The sequence below is a fragment of the Diplotaxodon limnothrissa genome, linkage group LG16, assembly GCF_057381915.1.
Source record: "Diplotaxodon limnothrissa isolate DT_005_m linkage group LG16, D_limnothrissa_male_GT1.1, whole genome shotgun sequence".
Classification (NCBI taxonomy): Eukaryota; Metazoa; Chordata; class Actinopteri; order Cichliformes; family Cichlidae; genus Diplotaxodon; species Diplotaxodon limnothrissa.
In genome coordinates this window covers 37,706,593-37,725,800 of record NC_140611.1, presented here as the reverse complement: position 1 = coordinate 37,725,800, position 19,208 = coordinate 37,706,593, and the positions used below count along the sequence as shown (strand labels likewise).

General features: G+C 39.2%; 1 protein-coding gene across 1 annotated transcript in view; it reads right to left on the bottom strand.

Annotated features, from left to right (window-relative positions):
• Positions 1-17,778: 17,778 nt before the first annotated feature.
• The window catches only part of tmem163a (transmembrane protein 163a), a 72,270-nt gene continuing 70,840 nt past the window's right edge, over positions 17,779-19,208 (bottom strand). The window contains exons 7-8 of the mRNA XM_085374725.1: positions 18,020-18,161; positions 17,779-17,839 (exon numbers count right to left, since the gene is read on the bottom strand). Of these exons, the coding sequence (XP_085230851.1) occupies positions 17,779-17,839; positions 18,020-18,161 (203 nt within the window). The remainder of the gene's footprint in view (positions 17,840-18,019; positions 18,162-19,208) is intronic.

The following is a 19,208-nucleotide window of genomic DNA, read 5'->3' as shown; positions in this document are numbered from 1 at the left end:
CATCGAGGCTTGAGAAAGCCAACAGGAGTACACTAACTTGTGTTTCCCTGAGGCTGGATTCTGTGTGTTGAAGCACAGAAACAGCAAAGAGAGGGTTAAAGACTAATAGAAGTCATTTCTGTACCTCAGTGTATTTTCTCACCTCCTATGATTACATTTCACACTTTTGCATCATCATCATCTCCGACCTGCACGCACACTGTTCTGCAAAGGCTCCTGTGCATTAAGAACACCACAAAGTGACGACAGAAAAATGGGAATTTATCTCTGTGTCTGCTTTGGAGTTTATAGCAGTTGTAAAACACTTTTACATCACCAAGTAAGTGTGAATGAATTATTCTATCAGGAGTAGAACTTCACAGACTAATGTTTAATGCCTTTTAGTTGGCAGATAGGCCTCTAGGAGGAATAAATCATGGCACCGAAGCTATTCATGTAACCACTCCAGTCTAGAGCTTTGACAGCTTTCCTGCTGGGCTGGAAAGCTGACTTTACAGAAACTAGGAGTCAGTCTCTGAGCTATGAGTCTAGACTTTCATTTAAAATCTACCTCCAAACCCAACTCTTCCAAATGCAAACGATTCTGTACTGATTAACATCTAAAATTGTGTGTATGCACAAAAGGCAGCAAAGTGCAAAGGCACTCTTTTTTTCAGATTTTTCCAGTCACGTCTACACACAGATCACTTTTGTAGAACTTATCATGAAATCTGGTGCACATGCACGAGTCTCATTTCTGCTCCAATCTTTAGTCAAGAAATGTAAGTAGGCAGTCACTTATGTCACCTTTTGCATATAAAATCATCGCTTGCATCTCAAGTTATTAGACATGGCAATTAAGACAACATCAAAGAAGAAGTGCTTCACTGGAGGAAGGAACGTGGGTTCTGTTTGTCTCAGTTTTGGAAACACAAACAAAAAAATAAGCACTGAAGGAAAAGTGATTCATGATCGACTGTGAAGTTCACTGCGAAGGACCCAAAGACACGAAGTGAAGGAGAATGGAAGAATCCATCTCCACCTATTTCTTTTTTTGATCTTCACTTCATGTTATTGACCTCGACCTGCCTTTTTGCATGCATGAAATCTGCACAAACCAGTTAATGGGTAGAAAAACGCATAAGCATAGCTTCATACATCCATCCCCTGGAAAAGGGAATGAAACCTGAAGACACCTGCTCAACCAGCTGGAACTGCATATGTGAGAAGCTGTTGTACTTTGATCCTAGAGCAGATCTTTATGTAGTGTGTAAAGAGATATGCATTACACTGTTTGATTTTTTTTAACATCCCTGTAACAGGTAGATTCATACTTTCCGTAAGACTATTTGGTTTTTAATGAAGTCTCTAAAGGCAGAGCTGCGAATCAGAGCGTGCTAGGATCTCACACTGCTGAAAAACTGGAGAGCCGACTGCTGGAAGCCCCAACTACATCTGTGCATCCAGTCATGAGGTCCTAATACTAAAATGGTAAGTTTCACACACAGAGAACTAAGGACGCAAAGCAGTGCTGACACACAGGTTTAATAAGCTCTGTTATTCATATCCTAGCTGGAGCATGTTGCTGTTCTCTTCCATGTACTCCATGCACTTCGAGGTATAAGGTAAATGGCGTTAATGTGAGCATGAATAGCTGTTTGCATCTACGCATGAGGCCAGAACATTGAGTGTACTCTGCTTAGAAGTGGCTGTAGGAATAAATGGATAAGCACCAGCTTACATCAGTGGACTGCCATACGTCCCGAGCAGGTCTGCGAGGCCATGTGATCAGGGCCGACTTGTTGTACATCATACAAGGCTGAAAACTAAAGGTGACAGAGCTTTTGTCACAGTGGCCTCCAAACTCTGGAACTCTCTCCCTCTGAGCTTGAGATCTGTGCACTCAGTAGTTTCTTTCAAGAAACTTCTAAAAACTCAACTTTGTAGACTTGCATTCAGTCGGCTCTTTTTCTGTTTTTATGCTCTGGTAGTTTGTTGTGAAGCACTTTGGGATCTTTGTCTTGAAAGGAGCTATAAATAAGACTTTACTTTAGTTTACTTTACTCGCTTATAGGTCTGATTGTTGGGGTTTTCTCTGCATTGTTGTCGGCTCTTTTCCTTGCAATATAAAGTGCTTCTAAGTGACCGTTGCAATTTTGTGCTACACAAATAGAATAGAAAGCAGATGTTTTTGCACCTCTGGAGCAGTCGGGTGTGCGTGAACTCAATGCCAAGGAGGAAAACCATCAGCAGTGATCTTAGAGAAGTCATTGTTGTTGCCCATCAATCAGGAATGGGCTAATCAGACCATTTTCAAACTATTTAAAGTTTATCACTCTGCAGTGAGACAGTATTCACAACTAGAAAACATTCAAGACACCTGCCAACCTTCCTAGGAGTGGACATCACAGCAAATACACCTCAAGGTCAGACTGTGCAATGCTCAGTAAGACTAATTAGCATGGTAGATAAAATGATAGATACAATTCATAACAGTACAAAAGGAAAACACCATAGGAGCTAAGCATGTAGTAGTCATTGAATCGACTATGAAGTCCTCCGTATACCAAAATATTCTCACGCTTATGTGAGGCCATCTGTCTGACAGCTGAAGCTCAGACAAAACTACATCTGCAGTTCAACGATTCCCAGCACAGCAACAAATCTACAGAAGAATGAGTGAAAAAGAAAACAGTCCAGGTGCTGCAATGGCCCAATAAACTGAAGCATTGTTGTGAGGAATCGTGTGCCTCTCGATATCGCAAAATGAAAGGGATTAATATGACAAATTAACACACTAAACGTTCAGTCTCAGCCTCCCCACTTGAAAGAGTACGACGTAGAATTACAGGCACTCTGGATAAAAATGGAGTCAGAGAATGAAAAAGGTCAGCTGAGAGTTGAGATGATTAAGGAGCTGCTTTCTCCATCTGCAGGAACAAGTGGCTAACTTAGAGGAACTCCTGGAGCTGAAGGTAGAGAACAAAATCCAACAAACTCCAGATATATAACAAGACATGTTTTAATATGGAAACTTTATAAAACCAGATATCTAAGGTAAAGGTATTTCTTATTGTTTCAGACCTAAACTTTTTTAAAATACGCATTTTCTTTTTAGATGAGTTTGCCATGTTTCCAACCATTTATTTGACCAAATCTTGGTGCTACTGGGAGCTCAGGTCTGTGCAGGCAAAGGATTATTAGCTGTGGTCCATCATCAGTTTGTGTGTGTGTGTGTGTGTGTGTGTGTGTGTGTGTGTGTGTGTGTGTGTGTGTGTGTGTGTGTGTTTAAAACATCACCTTATTGACAGTAATTAAAATACTAAGTAATAAAAGTACACTCATGAGTAAATTAATCTAATAATGTAAAATATAACAAATCTTATCTTTCTTTTGTCTGCTGCCACATTTGGATGGATGCCCAGTGTGTGGAGAAACTGAAGGTAACAAATGCCATCTGTAGCTCAGATGGTGGAGCAGGAAACCGAGTAATCGGAAAGTTGGTAGTTTGATCCTTGTCTGCCCCAGTCTGGATCCCAAATATCCTTTGGCAACATACTAACCTGAAGGTACTCTTCGATGCATCCACTGGAGCATGAATGTGTGTAAATGTATAGCTTGTGTAAATGGGCAAATGAGGCAAGTTGTTCAAAGTGCTTTGAGTGCTCATTTAGAGCAGGAAAGTGCAGATATATAAGAACCAGTACATATCTGGGACTCTCCACCATTTGACCTTAGAACTGAAGAAGCTTCTCGGATGAGAGGTGAAACGTCTTCAAGTAACTTAAAGAAGTCCAGACGCTTTTCTTTGCAAGCTCCTTAGACTACGATGACCTGGATGACTGAGAACCTTCACAGACATAAGAACCAGTACAGTTATCATCTTTTAATGGTAAACTATCAGTTAGTAGAATAATAATCATCATATGGTGACTGTCTGGTCAATCGTGTTGTCGGTACTGCGAAACAAATCAGTTGTTTAAATTTTTTTGTATGGGGTGAAAAAATGAGCAGTAATCTCGCTGGAGTTTCAGTTCTTTTTAATTGGACTCTTGTTGTGTTGGTCTTGATTGTGCACTTTAACTATATTAGGCTAACATAGATGAAAAACTAAAAATAAATGTGATTAAAAAGTAGTTAACTGAAAAAAGTGCAAAACTTTAATAATGTGCTTCACTCTGTTCCCAGTAATGAAACATATCTGGAGGACTAACCCTTGCTGGGTCTTTGTGCTCCATCTTTATCTGCTTCAGAGACCAAAGTGGTTTTAAACTCACATGTTTTCTCAGTTCATCTCATCACATAAAGGACATCCCTCAGGTCTGAAAACAAATATGTTGTGTTTCATGGTGTTTGAGCTGGTGTAGCTACTCGTATTCCTTTCTCTTAGATAGCACTGGTGTCCTGTGCTTTCAGGATGTGATTAAATGGTTCCTTACATTAAAAGAATGCTCAACAGTAACAGACGCTAAACAGTTTCTGTATCAGATAAATTGCTGTAGGGACTTTCACTGCATTCTGGAGACAGCCAGAAATAAAGTCCCCATCTAGCAGAATAACAAAAACTAGGTCTGCAGTGACTCTGGTGCATGAACAAATCTGGTGACCCCAGAGCAGTTATTTGGCACAAAACTCTTTGACACTCTTGGAAAACAGTTTTAAAGAGTTTACAGGGAGCCATATTGGTCAACACCCACACTACTCTCCTGTTTTGCCATGCAGGGCCTGGTTACAGTGTAACACTGTTACCAGTTTGGTTTAAGTGTTACTCTGGGGTTTATCTACAGTGTGCATTTTTCTTATGTGCCATACGGAAGATTAAGAAAGAATTGTATTTTTTTGAATCACTACTGCACAGCATTCATATCATATGTGTCAACATCTGCAATTTAATGCTGAGACATGTTGAGTGATTACATTTGGATCTTTTGTTGGGAGATGCTTTCAGAGATGACTGCCCCACTTTCCTTTTTTAAAAGCTTTCAAGTAATTCAGAAACCAGGAAATGACAATTATAGATATATCAAATTATTATCATTATCTTTTTTTTTTTTAACCAGATTGCACAAACATTACAATCAGTGCACTTATAATTGTCTGTGAAAAAATGAGTCATCAAATGCAATCACTGCAGGCTGCTGAACAAAACAAAAGCAACAGAGAAAAAGTGATATTCAGAGTTTCCTTTTTCAGGAACAAACAGTTCCCCCAATCCTGGCCCATTCTGCGTGCTTTCCTGGGTCACTGCTCGTCACTTCCACTGACAATACTGACATCATTACTCTGGTCCATTCATTTTCTTGCCTGCCTTCTGCGAGCCAAACAGAATCGATTCTTTGTGCTGTAAATCTCAGCGCTCTTCTGTCATTCTTTGCAACAAACCTCCTCCACATCTCTGCCTCACCACTCGGAGGCCAACCCAAGTCTTCATCTTCTTCTTCATCAGTATTTAGACTCTGAGGAGTCTTCTCCCACCTCCTCTCACTGCTGGGATTCTGACGATTCATCTGAGTCTAATACTTTAAGATACTTTAATTGAATTCTGAATCTCAGCAAATCACATTTAATATTTCCAAACAACCTCTCTTTATTGAAATGTGATGATAGCATCATATAAACTGCAAATCATGGCCTTTTCATATTATATTAGTATTGTGCACTTGGAAAATGTTTGTTTCATAATATTTTTCTAGTTTGACATTTTTAGTGCATTCGTTCTTTTGTGTCTTTGCCTCTGGCATTCATTTGCAGGATAGCTAGCTTCCTGGCTCATCATTCAAAAGTGGAAGTGAGTCTGATCTGGCCTTAAGAAACTTATTTAGTACTTTAGAAAACCTGGTTCAAATGCGAGTGAATATCAAGATCGGATCATGACAGTTATGCAAAATAATTTTGATTTATATGGAAAAGTCTGCATATAAGTGCTCATTCAAGGCGTTATTTAACATATACATCCAACATTTATGATAACTCCTAAAAAAAAACCCTACTGACTGGCAAAGCCCAGAATGGATTAGTGATTTGCATACTCTGGGTCCATTTATCTTACCATTAATCATCAGTCTGAAAGTATCAAGAAGATGCTAAGATATGCTGTTTCCCAAATTCTGATTAAATTCATTACTGGTGTATTTGATTGAACAGAGCTGGATGTTTGGCCAAAAAAAGGAAGCAACAGACAAACAATGTTGCCCAGTTTTGGCCCCTTTTTTACCTTTGAAAAATATTTGATTTCTCACAGTTGCACTGCCAGCAGCGTACGAGGTCAGGGGACAGAATCTGAAGTTGAAAAGATTCATTGGAGAGAAAACTCAAGAGACGAGGCCAGCGGAAAAGTCGGGTCTACAGAGAGAGCAGCAATTACAGAGAGATTTTCTTGTAAAATGATGACTTGATTGATCTGAGGTCAAAGCTGAAGGGTAAAGAAAGTTTTTGAAAAAGTGCCTGCAGTTAGATGACCACGTGTAATGTCATCTCGGACAGGGGAATAACAATAAGCCAGCGTCTGAGACCATGAAAGTCTGAGTCGGCTGAAGATCGTTTCAGAGATAAAAGCTGATGTCAGTTAAGAAGAGACTGAAAGCAGAAATGCGACATTAAAAAGGATCGTGTCATGTTTTAGGAAACATGAAACCAGGTTCAGAGGATATGAGAAAGAATAGGTAGACAGTAGAAGATGATAGTATAAAAATAAAAAACCAAAAGCGCTGAACGCTCCAACATTTTAATTATGACAAACAGAAAATTAAAGATGCCAGGTTAAATAAAGTTGCACTTGTCCTGGTCCTCAGCTTTCTGCAAACGAGCCATGTGTAGGTGAGGAACAACGAGCTGCTGGACCAGCATACACCAGACTAAAGTCAAACTTGTCCTCCATGGCTGAATGCCTGCATATAAATTCAAACATTCATTTCTGTATTTTGCTGTATTTTGAGTGCATTTCAGCATCCTGATCCTCATATAGACTTGGACTTACTAACTCGCTCTTATGGAAATTCGAATGCACTTTTTATTATTAAGGCAGATAGATGGCATACACCGAGCCAACGAGTCAAATAAAGCTAAAGACATGTGCCCACACTGATAGAGGAAAGTAACACTGCAGCAGTTTTGTGGACTGTAAGGTGAAAAGTATAAAGTTTTGCTTTTGTGTTTCTACTGTGTGTGCTGTGTGTACTTTGTTGCTCTTTCCTTTGGATGAACTTGACAGATCTGATCTTAACCGCGTCCAATCTCCTTGGGCTGAACTGAGACTGATGGCTTAATGTTCAACACAAGCCCCCAACCTCACTGATGCTCTGGTTGAATGGAAGGAAATCCCAGTCTGTACTATCTGGCTGTTAGTAATCCTTCACAGGAGAGCGGAGACTGTTATAGCAGTAAATGTATGCAAATCCACCTGGAACATGCAGTGAAGGTTTACAATGCTCAGACGTCCACATAATTCTTCTGTTTCAGTTTAGTTAGTTTATAGCATCACTGTGTAATTGTTTGACAGCTGAGTAGATCAGTATGAAGGCAGTCTGATTTTGCTTAGGTTTATAATTGTTGTGCACAGGTGCGCTGGTGTCTGTCAATCAGGTGCATGATTCATGTGTTGGACTCGTGGAAATGAGCCAGACTTCAGTCACGCAGCCTCAGCCTGAAACCAAATCTAACGTGACCATTTGGTGGCCTTGATCTGATCCCAGCGCTGTTCTACACCATGTCCCAGACGGCTCTGACTGTCTAGCTATAAGAAAGACAAAAAAATAAAAAATTAATATTATGTTTGTGTCACCTAATATCTTTACTCGTTAATGTCACATGTCAGTCCTGCAATAGACTGACAGCCATCTTTCACCTTAAGACAGCTGGGATAGGCTTTTAGTTCAAGCTAAAGATTGTGACTTGTTTTGAGGAGCCTACACACCACCAACACAGACATTTCTGACTTTGCGGCACATCATCAGCTGAGAAACTTCCTTCTTTCAACTGCTCACTTTAGGTGTTGCAAGCCTAAAGCATTGGAAATATTTTGTCTCTTCATGTTTTCTTTATATTTTTATTTTTTTTTATCTTCGTTAATGGGGCTGCAGGTATGGAGTAGTCTGCAAGTTCAGAGGTGTAATCCAGATTATTTGCATTGAACTTCTTTTCAGCAAAGTTCCACTGGCTTTCTTTGCCATTGCATGGAAGACTACAGAGGATTATCTGGATGTTCATGCCATGGATGAGGACAGTACTTTGATTCCTATGTGGAAAACCACGACATTGTCTCTGCGACTGATGTAAGGATCTGAGGCGAGCAAATTAAGTATGAGTTTCAAAAGTTATCAGTTCGTAACTGCTTCACTGAAGCATGTGAAATGTTCAGATTTGCTATTTGTCGTTGAAAAACTCTGTATATGTATATAAATAATTTTTCTTTCTTCTGACCTTTTTAAAAATATTATGAAGTCCTGAAGCTGTAACATTTATCAGATTGGGCTTAAATATTTAATGAGGGAGACTTATTAAAGAGGACCAAATCAGAAGCTAAATGTCTAAAAAGAAAACACAAAATCACGGAGATAAAATTTACCCAAAGTACTCACGATTGGACTGCGTTGCTCATTTCAGTCTTCAAGTTCATTAATGCAGGTTTTGAGATGTTTGACTTTCACATCTTTGACTTGAAATGAAAAACAGCACAAACCTCGACTACGAAGAAAGTACATCCTGTTTCATTTCTAAAGTTTTACACACAATCAATACGTTCTCTCTCAGACGAGTGATTTACATCAGTCAGTGAGAAAAAAAAATGGTGTTTCATATTAGAAAAATCCTTGAATAATAAAATACTGTAGAGGTTTAGCTTTAAGGTTTTTATGACAGGATAGATTTATTTATTCTAAGGATAGAATGAAAAACAACATAATGGATGTTATGTTGTTTTTCATTGTGCTTTTGACTGTAGTGAGTATGTTGCGATAGTACTGATTACAAACCAGCACTGCATCTTTATAATTCGATGTAATTATCTGCTTCACTTGTATATTTTTCTGTGTAATTAGGGGCATATATACAGGACATACAGCTGACATAATAACATGAAATTGCTGTCCTGTGGACCCTGAAAGAGCGGTGTTACACAATTACTGTCAGTTTGAAAACAGAAAAAATACATAACCAAAGAAATCTGAATTTCTGTGAGATAGTGGCAGCTATAAACTACTGTCAAGATAATACAGATCACATAATCATATTTTTAGCCGGGTTCAAGGGTACCTCTTCATTCGACATGCATTCATTTAAGGATACAAAAAGTCAAGAAGAAAAAAGGTTTCAAACAAATTATGAAATTTGATCACCTGTATAACTGAGCTGCAAAGACAACAGTGAACTGTATCATCTAAAAGTCTGCAGGAGGAGAGCTGCTGCTAGATTTGTTTGTCATTTATTATCCTGGTGTTGGGGGCCACCATGTGGTGATAGTAAAGAACTGCATCACAGTACCTTTCAAACATATGAATAGGTTAATGATGCATCAGTTCATAATGTATGTATCACACATTAATGCATACATTAATTAATCCGGGAACTTAAAGTGTTTTTGAGGTGTCATTGGCACAGGAAGGGCCCGGACAGTTTCCTGACCCTTAAGTTGCAACCTTCACATTTTTCAAAGTAAAGTCCGACATCAGAGAGGTCAGTGGTTATTTTTAGTATTGAGGCATTTGTTATGATAGATTATCTACAGAAAATAGAGTTTCAGTAGCCAGCCTCAGCAGAGCCTCTGCCCTTGACTGCTGCCCGACATGCACCCATCACCTACTGGGGCCTCCTGCGTGTGGTGAGCCCACTGGTGGGTGGGCACATGTCACCTCTTCAGGCAGAGTGTAGAATAGAGCTTCTCCTCAAAAGGACCCAGATGAGGTGGCTCAGGCATCTGACTAGGATGCCTCCTGTGCAAGGTTTTAGGGTAGGCCCAGGATATACTGGAGGGATCATGTCTGACTTGGGAATGTCATGGTTTTTCCCAGATGAGCTCGAGGAGGTGGCGGATTGCACAAGGTTCGTTCCAGCTACTGATGCAATTCCCCTTTGGTGTTGCATGTGGTGCAAGACTCAAAAGCAGCTTTTGTCTATTTATCCATTTATTCCTACAGCCACTTCTAAGCAGAGTACACTCAATGTTCTGGCCTCATGCGTAGATGCAAACAGCTATTCATGCTCACATTAACGCCATTTACCTTATACCTCGAAGTGCATGGAGTACATGGAAGAGAACAGCAACATGCTCCAGCTAGGATATGAATAACAGAGCTTATTAAACCTGTGTGTCAGCACTGCTTTGCGTCCTTAGTTCTCTGTGTGTGAAACTTACCATTTTAGTATTAGGACCTCATGACTGGATGCACAGATGTAGTTGGGGCTTCCAGCAGTCGGCTCTCCAGTTTTTCAGCAGTGTGAGATCCTAGCACGCTCTGATTCGCAGCTCTGCCTTTAGAGACTTCATTAAAAACCAAATAGTCTTACGGAAAGTATGAATCTACCTGTTACAGGGATGTTAAAAAAAATCAAACAGTGTAATGCATATCTCTTTACACACTACATAAAGATCTGCTCTAGGATCAAAGTACAACAGCTTCTCACATATGCAGTTCCAGCTGGTTGAGCAGGTGTCTTCAGGTTTCATTCCCTTTTCCAGGGGATGGATGTATGAAGCTATGCTTATGCGTTTTTCTACCCATTAACTGGTTTGTGCAGATTTCATGCATGCAAAAAGGCAGGTCGAGGTCAATAACATGAAGTGAAGATCAAAAAAAGAAATAGGTGGAGATGGATTCTTCCATTCTCCTTCACTTCGTGTCTTTGGGTCCTTCGCAGTGAACTTCACAGTCGATCATGAATCACTTTTCCTTCAGTGCTTATTTTTTTGTTTGTGTTTCCAAAACTGAGACAAACAGAACCCACGTTCCTTCCTCCAGTGAAGCACTTCTTCTTTGATGTTGTCTTAATTGCCATGTCTAATAACTTGAGATGCAAGCGATGATTTTATATGCAAAAGGTGACATAAGTGACTGCCTACTTACATTTCTTGACTAAAGATTGGAGCAGAAATGAGACTCGTGCATGTGCACCAGATTTCATGATAAGTTCTACAAAAGTGATCTGTGTGTAGACGTGACTGGAAAAATCTGAAAAAAGAGTGCCTTTGCACTTTGCTGCCTTTTGTGCATACACACAATTTTAGATGTTAATCAGTACAGAATCGTTTGCATTTGGAAGAGTTGGGTTTGGAGGTAGATTTTAAATGAAAGTCTAGACTCATAGCTCAGAGACTGACTCCTAGTTTCTGTAAAGTCAGCTTTCCAGCCCAGCAGGAAAGCTGTCAAAGCTCTAGACTGGAGTGGTTACATGAATAGCTTCGGTGCCATGATTTATTCCTCCTAGAGGCCTATCTGCCAACTAAAAGGCATTAAACATTAGTCTGTGAAGTTCTACTCCTGATAGAATAATTCATTCACACTTACTTGGTGATGTAAAAGTGTTTTACAACTGCTATAAACTCCAAAGCAGACACAGAGATAAATTCCCATTTTTCTGTCGTCACTTTGTGGTGTTCTTAATGCACAGGAGCCTTTGCAGAACAGTGTGCGTGCAGGTCGGAGATGATGATGATGCAAAAGTGTGAAATGTAATCATAGGAGGTGAGAAAATACACTGAGGTACAGAAATGACTTCTATTAGTCTTTAACCCTCTCTTTGCTGTTTCTGTGCTTCAACACACAGAATCCAGCCTCAGGGAAACACAAGTTAGTGTACTCCTGTTGGCTTTCTCAAGCCTCGATGAATGTGAGGCTTGTGTCAGGGAAGGGCGTGTGGTGTAAAATCTGTGCCAAATCAAATATGTGGATCCAACTGCTGTGGCATCACCCTGGGAAATAAGAGAGTAGCTGCAAATACTGCAAAAAATAAAAAGATGAAAAATTAAGAATATGATTGTTGCAACACCACCCACACACTGGTCAGCATCCACAGTATAGAGCAGCTCAGAATGACAGCATGAATACTGGATACAAACACACAAGTAACCTGTAAAACCATCAGTGTAGACACACGTTATTTTACATTTATAGTTTAAATGTAAAGTGACATTACATCACAGTAAGACTGTGTCTAAATTATTCACAACAAAGCAAACATTGTACAGATGACCTTCAAAGCCTCTTCTGTAATGAGTGTGATAGATTTAAGAACTCTTTCTTGAGCAAAACCAAACATGGCAAAAGTGCCAAAAGTAAAGTAAAAACTTCTTGTAGTAACGCTTGACAGGTCTGATATTTACAATTTTAAGTATATCAAGTAGCGAGTCAGCAGGATCACTGATTTGATTATTAAACTTAACACATTGTTAAGGTAAATAGTTTTACTTAAAAAAACAAAATTGTTATTATAATATCAAGTACTGCTTATTAAAAATAAACACTTAAAAAGAGACAATATAACATGAAGTATTACTTAATTTAAAAGGTTTTCCCTTATTTTAAGGTAAACAGCATAAATTAGGACATTTTACAATAAACCTAATCGATTTATCCTCACAGTTTCTATTTTATTTTATTTTTGTGTTTATTTAGTTTTCCAGTGTTTGAAAGAGACACGACTGTGCGTCTGTAACAGTGACAAACATCTCTGCCTCTGAACACAAACACACAAGAATCAAAGTCTAATCATCATACGACAGGAAACAATGACAATAATAATTTGGTGATTTTAACGTAAATACTTGTATTCAACGAGTCCGCGTGACAACCACCACAAACCTGATCTTCTTGACTTTGTAATTTGTAAATGAAACAAGTACACACAAATATACTCCTCAGTATGCAGGAAAACTGTTAAAAAATTCCCATTAGTGACGTAGTTAAATTAAGTAAGAGTCATTTCTGTGCTGGAGTCATTATGATTTTCCATTTTCTAATTAGATTTTATTTTAATTTATTTTGACTTTTTTCAGTTTACTGTGGGTTCAGTGAGTTTTCACAGTGGGTTTGCTCATTTCAGTTTAGATTTTAATGGTCCCAGTGCTAATGTTGGTCATTTTTAAAGAACAAAATTAATATTACATGGAGGAAAGATTTTAGGAAGTACAAGAAAACCTTTCTGAAAGCAGTTGATTCCCAAAGCTCCAAAGCTCCTCCTCTGGCAGGTTGTGATTATAAATTTTAGCAGGCAAACAAGAATATTTCCTGCATATTTTTAGTTTATATTAGTTTGTTTTACAAGTTTCCAATTTTGTAAAATTATTTCAGTTTGTTTTCATCTTTTTTCTAAACGTCTAGTTTTTATTTTTGAATCACCCGTAATGTTTTTGGTTTAGATTTCATTAGTGATAAAGGTTTTTCATACAGTACTTACCATTATTGTCCATTTTTCATTTAAAATCCTAAGAAGCACTCAACTGCTCAACAATGACGTCTCGCTTCTTGCTTTAAAACGAATGACTCAGGATTGTTGATGATTAGGCAGGATAAAACTTTATTGATCAATAAAACATTTCTCTTTGACAAAGAGATATTTCATTGTTTCGTTTACATAAATAAATAGTGATTACATCATCTGCAATACCACCAATGTCGATATTGTACAAACAATTATGTCACATAGTCTTGATTTATTGTAAATTTGGTTGTCTGTGTGTGTGTGTGTGTGTGTGTGTGTGTGTGTGTGTGTGTGTGTGTGTGTGTGTGTGTGTTTAATGCATTTGTAACCACTGAAAGTGTAAGGATTTTTTACAAGCCCATGCAAAGCCTATCCGGTTGTTCAGTGATGACGCGACGAATCCTACTTCCGGGTCTAAAGTAGTCTGCGTTTAATATGGCTTTTGTGTTGTTAACATGTTTAATGTTTTGTATTTTCTTCTATTTAATCTCAAAAAGCTCCTAAAACAGTCAGTGATCACTGTTGACCTCCCTCGGCTTTTATTACCGCTAATCATTTATTTAAGCTCAGTTTTTAAAACCTTAGGATGTAACTACAGCCCAGCCCATGCAGCAGTATATGAATGACTAACCTCGTATTGTGGATGGATTATCTCAGTTGTTCTCCTGGCTGAAGTTTGGTCCTTTTACAGCATCCTGCCATGCGATTACATTTGTTCCTGACCACCGAGAACACTCACGTTAACTTTTATCGAGTGGGAAAAAAAGTTAGCTTGTTTATATTATGCTAACATAGCTGTGTCGCAAGCACGTAGCACATCATTATATACCAGCTAGCCAAACTTCAGTAACCCTACAAACGTCACTGCTGTTTAGTTTTCTGTCTTCATTTATGCTGGAAGTGATAACAGAGCTGTACGTTTTAATTTGTTTCCAAAACCCCGCAGTCAGGACATGCTATATTGTATTTGGATAGAAGCTAGCGAGCTAACTTCCTGCTAACTTCTAACTCCGTTAAATGTCATAAATTCAGTTTTCATGGATGCCTGGATGTTAAACTCAATTGTTACACCTGGTAGAGCAGAACGCTGATCATTTTATTAAAGATGAAAGACTTTAGACAGTTTTTCAACTCTCAGTAATGCCATAGTGATTGTTTGATATATGGACCTGCAGCAGAGTTTAGACCCAGACACGGCTAGTGACGTCAGACTGAACAATCGGATAGCAACAGAGGAGTGGTTAGTATTGCTATTATAATCTCATGAAACTCTGCAGAATTGATAGTTTGATGCCTTTTCTTGGGTCAATGGGAAGTTCATTCATCATTACAAGCACACCAAAGATACACACATTTCAACAGAGCTGACAAATGGTCTGAATGATTTGGCACAGTTCATTAAGCTACAGAAGTGGTCATATTTCTGACATGTTTCAATGAAATAATGAAATGGTTTTCGTGTATCATGCCATTCTTCAATTAATGAGAGGTTTGTGCAACATATCATAACAAGATATTCATGTTTCAGGGTTCCTGTTATTAAGAGAGATGGAGAAAAATGAAAACAAAACATTTTAGATGACTTAAACGCAACTGCAGTGATCATCAGTTACATTTGACATTTTTGGCATTCAGTTGTTGCACAATCCCCACGACTGGCAGCAGCGAGTGCAACACTTTCAGAGACTATCCGTTGCTAAGGAGGAATCGAGTAACCAGGGCCTCAGTCGCAGCACCCGGACTAAACATTAGGGGGGTTTGAATGCACACAACAGATGTGGCATGAAAATAAAAGCAAGTGCAAAGAAGAGAGGTAGAAAGGATTTTGCTGCCAACTTCAAAACAGTGTCCACTTTATCCAACATAGCAGTTTACTTTAAATGAGCAACAGAGCTACTGTAAAGCATGATGAGTTTGTTCTGTGCCTTACACTGTGGCTTTAGCATGTAAACACTGAGCTTTGCTAGTAAAAGCCATTGTAAAGATTGTCTTCTATGCATTAAAGAGGGAGAGGGGCATTACAAATCAGTGTGCTGTTGGTGAGTAGAAATGGTGCGAGCTGAATCACACCTTCACTTTATATCTTAATCATATTCTTCACACAATGAAACTAAAGATAATACCAATAATTCTGCACCACGTCCAGCCGACTCAGAGTTGATAATTACAGTGCAGAGTGGATGTAGGCCTCTCCACAGCCAGTGCCCAAGGCTTTCAGCTGGGGATAAATTTACACGACTGAATATTAATTAAGACTGCTGTTGTGACAATTCCAGCCACAAGAGGGCGCACATACATCATGGCTCCACCAGCTGAATACTGAATATGAGTCTATATGTTGCTTTTAAATGCCCAGTTTTTACATGCTTGGTTATCTAATATCTGAGCTTGTAATACCTACAGTATTATAGTAAAATATTAGCGATTTGTGCTAGCAGGTAATATGTGGACGTGATCACCTGTAACTTTTTCAGCATGTTAAAGAAATTGTTTTTATAAGTGAAGTTTGCCTTGGACAGCATTGCTGGAATCCACCTACATCCAGTCAGATATTTTCACCTACAGTGCAAAAAACTTACAGTAAGACTCATCATTTTATGTCAACGATAATCTACAGTAATATGTAAAACGACATTTACAGTATATGCACACTACGGAGTAAACATTTGTAATTATACGCAACATTGATCAGTCTGTACTTTAACTATATATTGTCTACTCTCACGTCAGCCGTTCAGCACTGTGACGATGTGTGACCTTTTGATACTGATGCACCCAAACAATGCGGCGAACATATTTACAGACCGTGTGCTTCGTATTTACATTCCATTCATTGCATGGAGTAATGACTGATAACGGAATGGAAACATGCAGGACAAAGAGGAAGCACAGACGAACACTGTCTCTGCCAATGACATTTTACAGGCTGTGTGATCTCTGACACTGTGCTTAGAGCCACCGCTGCTTTAATGGTTCAAACATCGTGCTTACAGACAAAATGAGGAGAATAAGCGGCATTAATGAACCTAATAAATCCCAGACCAAATTAACAACATAAACAAATGGGTTTGGTGCCCATGTCGTCACGATTCATGAGTTTTAATTGTTAGTCTGAACACAAACATGTCTGCTTTTCCTAAAAATGACTTCACTATAAGCTTTAAGCAAAAGGTTAATTAAATAAAGCACAGCCTAAGGTTAGTCAGACCACAGCTGAGTGACAAATTCCACATCGAGCAGTCTGTGTAGCATTGTTTTAGGCTGCAAGCTGCTTTGGAACCCACCATCACTGCTCCTACTCTTTGCCATACTTTCTAAATTAATGCTATCTTTGTTGTTCTGTGGCTCTGGTACAAATTGCTGCACACAGAAATAAAAAAATTTTCACTTCTAAAGTGATCCTTTCTGAAATATTGAGCAGAGTGTGCAGTGTAATATAAATGGGAGAAATACATTGAGATTTGTGCTCTTATGTTTCATTTTATGACAAGTGCTTGTACTTGGTGTCTCCAGTCCTCTCTGTTTCTCGTTAGCTTTAGGTGTAGCGTTCGTAGGTGCTTTTGTGTTCAGAGGTAGCAGCATTTGCTGACTCAGCATGCTCTGCCTGAGTCTCTCTCCCTGCTTCCTGCTTCCTCTCTCGCTGTCTTCCCGATACAAACTAGGAGGTAGAAAGGCTGCACTGACATGAGGAGGGTGATGACAAGTTTTCATTTCATCTCTGTCCTATGTGCTTTACGATAACCAGAAAACTACAAAATAAATAACGAAATAAGTTAGCCGGCAGCCTCCGTTTATTACAGGGTCACAAATAAAACACGTTCCTGAAGCGAGTTTTGGGATAACATGCATTATTTTCACTTAAGCAAAACCTACAATCTTTCCTATTGGTTTGAAAAAAAATTCAGCTATGGCTTCAATGATGTCCTCTTAGCAGCAAGTGATGTATGTCCAACTTGAACAAATCCAAAGCAGTTCTTGAATATTTCTTCTGTTTTGTGTCATCGTTTCTTCTTTTTATTGGTGCTTTATTGTACAAAACGCAAAGACGAGGAGAAATAATCAGAAATACTTCCTTTATAGGAGGATACTCTTCCATCACGTCCTTCTCAGAATCTCTCAGGTCTGTGTGTGTGTGTGTGTGTGTGTATGTGTGTGTGTCTGACACATGTATTAATCTTTAAATGTATGTACAGTATGTACAGATTGTGTGTGTGTGTGTGTGTGTGTGTGTATACATGTCTATGGGAGTGTGTACGGTCCCTGTCAGTGTGTAATGAAATGTGGATGAACAGGTGTATGAAATACAGAGAGAGGCGGGGCAGGAGGCACCCAGGTGTGCAGGTGCGTGAGTATGTTAGAACCTGCTCGTCTGGTCGGCACACAGGTCTCTCATTCAAAGCGCTCGTAGTTCCTTGTCTGTCTCACACGGGGAACCATGTCCTTCAGGAGCCTGTGGGCAAAGAAACAAATTCTAATTGTAAGATACGTCAGCAAAAATGGCCGTTCATGCAGGCGCAGGTACAGAGCTGCTGAGCTGTATCGGTGCCATTAGCATCGTGTAAATAATGCCTTAATAACGATAAAAGATTAAAGATTTCAGATTAGACACTGCTGCTGCTTCATGTCTTACTTGACCCCATATGCCAAAATAATAAGTCCCATTAGAACTCCAATGGTGGCATCCAGAAACCAGACGTCAGTATGATGCTTGAAAACTTCGGCGCTGATTAGAATGGAAAATCCCATGATTGCTCCAACCAGAGAATTAAACCCTGAAAAACAAACAAATTTAGGTGAGGACAAATAAAAAACAACATTTCTGTTAACAATGACAGTCTTTTCCTGACCTTAATGTAGTTGTTTTAGTTGGACAGATACGGTGAAATGAAGGACCAACATGTTATGTGTGGTGGTGGTAGCTCACTCCGGGCCACAAGGGCTGGTGTCCTGCAGGTTTTAGATGTGTCTTTGATCCAATGCAGCTGATTTAAATGGCTAAATGGCCTTAACATGTCTTGGAGTTCTCCAGAAGCCTGGTAATGAACTAATCGTTTGATTCAGGTGTGCTGACCCAGGGTGAGATCTAAAACCTGCAGGACACCGGCCCTCGAAGCCTGGAGTTCCCCACCCCTGATTTAGAGGACCTGGTGAGAAGCAGCATTCCCTCAGAGAAAGGATTGACAGGTGGGATAAAATATGAACATGTATCATCTCCATTTCACTTTGAAACACAAACTAAATGTAAACTTGTATGTATGATCTTTAAGTTGTATCAATATCCATTTTAAAGGATAAATCTGAAGCTACAGCTGAGCTTATGTATATTCTTCTGGTAGGTGTCGGATCAACATTTTGCAGCTGTTTTGAAGTCCTACATAAATGGCTCCACACTACATATACTGTGTTTGAATGACCCTTTATAGTGGCTGATGTTGTTCTTTATAATTACATGTGTGAAAGCTAGCACGGTGGGTTATTGTCTTGCCTGCAGTAAGTGTAGAGTCTTGTGGGAAATAAGAGGCTCAGAGAACAGCAACCTCAGGTTTATTGGATTGATGCCCTGTGTGTTTTGAGACCTGGGGATAGCAGTGTGTGTTTGCCAGAGACACTGTGTGTGTGTGTGTGTGTGTGTGTGTGTGTGTGTGTGTGTGTGTGTGTGTGTGTGTGTGTGTGTGTATGCTGTGCTTTTGTTCAGCTGAGCACGTGCCTACGAGCAGCGGGTCATCACAAACGACATTTTTTTCAGTTCATTTGTGTTAGAAAGTCACACAATAAACACAAGCAGGCATGTTCTGGTTTGCAATGTTTGTTTCAGCTGC